Below are 2,990 nucleotides of genomic sequence, written 5' to 3'. Positions count from 1 at the left end.
TGTGACTCTATTTTTTACATATTATTCACGTATATGATATTTTAGTAAATTTTATGATTCATGTTCTTGTTTGTTGAGTATAATTGTTATGTTAATATCATCATGTGAGACACCAAGATGCATCATCTATGATAAGCATGAATGAAATGCTATGATATGTGCACGCATGTCTCTTACGAAATTTATGTTTTGAGAAGAATGAAAGTATTATATGCATCATTTTATTGAACCACGAGAGTTTATGTATGTTGTCTGCCATATATCATGAATTATTTCTCCAGTATGTTACGTGTTTCTTTAATTCGATATGGAATCAACCCAAGGAAAAGTTTGGAACGGATTACCTCGATGATCAAGATGAAGAGTAAAGAAAACTCATTTCTAAACTCATGATTCGAATCATTCCACAAAAGGTTTGATCAATATTACTTAAATGACTCTAATATGCAAGTTCTAAGCTCGAGGAAAAGCTTAACTCTCGACAAATGGGCTTGGGCCCAACATCTTAAAGGCAGAAGAAAATTGAAAAACGAAAAACTTGGATGTGACCATTTAGTCGTTTTTCACGTGGTTTGGCCGCAGATCTGGTCCTTAAATTGTATAAAATTAAGTAGAATATGATAATAAATAATTTTTATTTTGTATTTTTTTGGAGAACCAACCAAAATAAATAGACACACAAAGGGAACATTTTTGGAAGATCTTCAAGTAAGTGCCTCTCAACTCTCAAACCTTTCCTTTTCTCTTCTTCTTCCTCTTCTCATATTTATGGTCGGAAATTCGGTTAGGTACGGTTCGCACAAATGGATTCAAATTCTAAAGTCTATACTTTCGATGAAGTTGCAAAGCACAACCACGAGAAAGATTGCTGGCTTATCATCTCTGGTTATGTATGTTCCTTTTTTGTTTTAATTTTTTAAAAAATTCATTAATTTCGATTAAAATAAACCGATTGTTTGATAACTGTTTTTTAAGTTTACGGGTATTTCTATAACATTATCAAGATTTTGAGATTTTGATGAAATGCAACATGTTACTGTAACAAATCAGCTCGTTAGTAGCAATAAAGACTTTAAATTAAATATTTAGTTTAAATACTATTAAATTTCATTCTACGTTTCTTTTTTATATCTTGTTTTCTATTTTCTATTTATTATTTTTTTGAGATATATTTCTAATCTCTAGATGTTGATTTAGGTGTATGATGTAACTTCTTATTTACCGGATCACCCAGGTGGCGGTGAGCTTTTGGTATTGGCTGTGGGTAAGATGCTGTTGCATTCGTTTACTATCTTAACCAAAATATATCTTTTTAATAAATAGTTTTTTTCGTGGAAAAAATATCGGACAGTAATACAAAGATTTTGAGCATGGAACTTATATAACATATTTGAATTTGCAGAAAAAGATGCGACATTTGATTTTAAGAGTGTCGGACATAGTGAAACAGCTCAAGAGAGGATGAAAAAGTATCAGATAGGTAAAATCGACCCGTTGACTCTCCCGACGGAACAGAAACACGTGGAAACTACTCCACACAAACCAACTAAGAGTCTACTTTCCTTTTCGCCTTTACATGTTCTAATTCCCCTATTGCTCTTCGTGTTGGCTATTGCTTTTCCCTATTTGAAAATTAAGGCCTAAAAATAAAATTAGATTTGTCTTTAATTATTTTCCCACAAGGATGGTAGAATAAAAATTTGAAGCTTCCATTGACTATCAATGTTCATTGAGTTTGTACCTTTTTTATTTTCTATTATTATTATTATCATTTAGGTTTGATATGAATTTGTAACATTGTTGGAGAAATTAAAAATAGCACATTTAGGTTTGGAACATACTTTTCTTCAACAACGTTAAATGTTTTAGTTTATTAAAAATAATTTCAATTAGAAACATTTAAGAAAAAATATATATATATCATACTAAACTTAGTAATAGTAAGTATGATTGGATTCGGCCGAAAGATTGATTTTCATTTGATCTGCTAACATTGTACGAATATAGGAATATAAGAAACGGTCTGCCTAACTCAAAAGATTTATACTATATGGATAAGGTCGGGTGCTTTGTTGTGAAAATACTATTGATACAACCAACCCCACTTTGTTACCGTTTTAAATGATTTGATCCAAAATCGTGTATATAATGGTATGTGAGTATGGTATCGTATCAATGAATTTGTATAATATTTGTCTGTAAAATATTTTATTTTTTCTTATAAATAAGTTAATTGAGAAGGTTAATACTTCCTAGAATATATGGTTATTGCTAAAATATCATCACTGGCTCGTAAAGTATTTTAGAAATAAATGTAAGAAAATGATTTTGGGATTTTAGGAATAAAATTTGGAAAATGATTTAGGTATTTTAGAAAAAACGAGAAATTTTAGGAATAAATTGACTCCCCTCCAATATAAATACCCCTCGTCGCTCGATCGAAAGGATATAAAAAGACATACGAAACCTTAGCTTCGCTGACTTTCTGAGGTATAACCTTCGCCACGACATTAGTGGCTTAGCTCTTCGCGCTTCCCGCAGGCTTTTTTTATCGAGAGTAAGGGTACGGAAGATTGGTCCGTTCCACAAAGCTGAGCTTATCGGTTCGCTCCCCCGGCCTTCTTACCAGTCTGCCTCCTTTCTCTTGATGGAATATAACAATGCCCGAGCTCCTGCTTTGCTTGAGTTCTTCATCTACCCTACTAAGTTTATCGTGACAAGAAATCCCAATCAATACAAAATAGTTTCACGGGATGTTTCGTAAATCTCTTCTTGATTGGTCTTAATAAAGTGTGCGAGTGTTTCCCACAAAGAGTTGTGTTCAATAGTTCTCGATCTTAATCTTGAGGGATTTATGAACTCTTATGTGTGAGCGCTTGTCCTTTAATTAGCATAGGCAAAAAATGACTTTTACCGATTTAATATGCCTACCATTTTGGAGTTCAAGACAAATTGCGAGCGGAGAATATAACCTTATAAAATGAAATTCA

General features: G+C 32.1%; 1 protein-coding gene across 1 annotated transcript; it reads left to right on the top strand.

Moving 5' to 3' along the window:
* The first annotated feature begins 701 nt into the window (after positions 1 to 701).
* Positions 702 to 1,809, top strand: LOC111779342 (cytochrome b5-like). Its single transcript, XM_023659486.1, has 4 exons — positions 702 to 708; positions 789 to 890; positions 1,198 to 1,264; positions 1,403 to 1,809. The coding sequence occupies exons 2-4, from the start codon at positions 804 to 806 to the stop codon at positions 1,642 to 1,644; spliced, it is 396 nt and encodes a 131-aa protein (XP_023515254.1). The 5' UTR covers positions 702 to 708; positions 789 to 803; the 3' UTR covers positions 1,645 to 1,809.
* The last annotated feature ends 1,181 nt before the right edge of the window (positions 1,810 to 2,990 follow it).

This window comes from Cucurbita pepo, chromosome LG17 (assembly GCF_002806865.2).
Source record: "Cucurbita pepo subsp. pepo cultivar mu-cu-16 chromosome LG17, ASM280686v2, whole genome shotgun sequence".
NCBI lineage: Eukaryota > Viridiplantae > Streptophyta > Magnoliopsida > Cucurbitales > Cucurbitaceae > Cucurbita > Cucurbita pepo.
The sequence above is the reverse complement of the archived record's forward strand: the minus strand, read 5'-3'. Positions and strand labels throughout refer to the sequence as shown.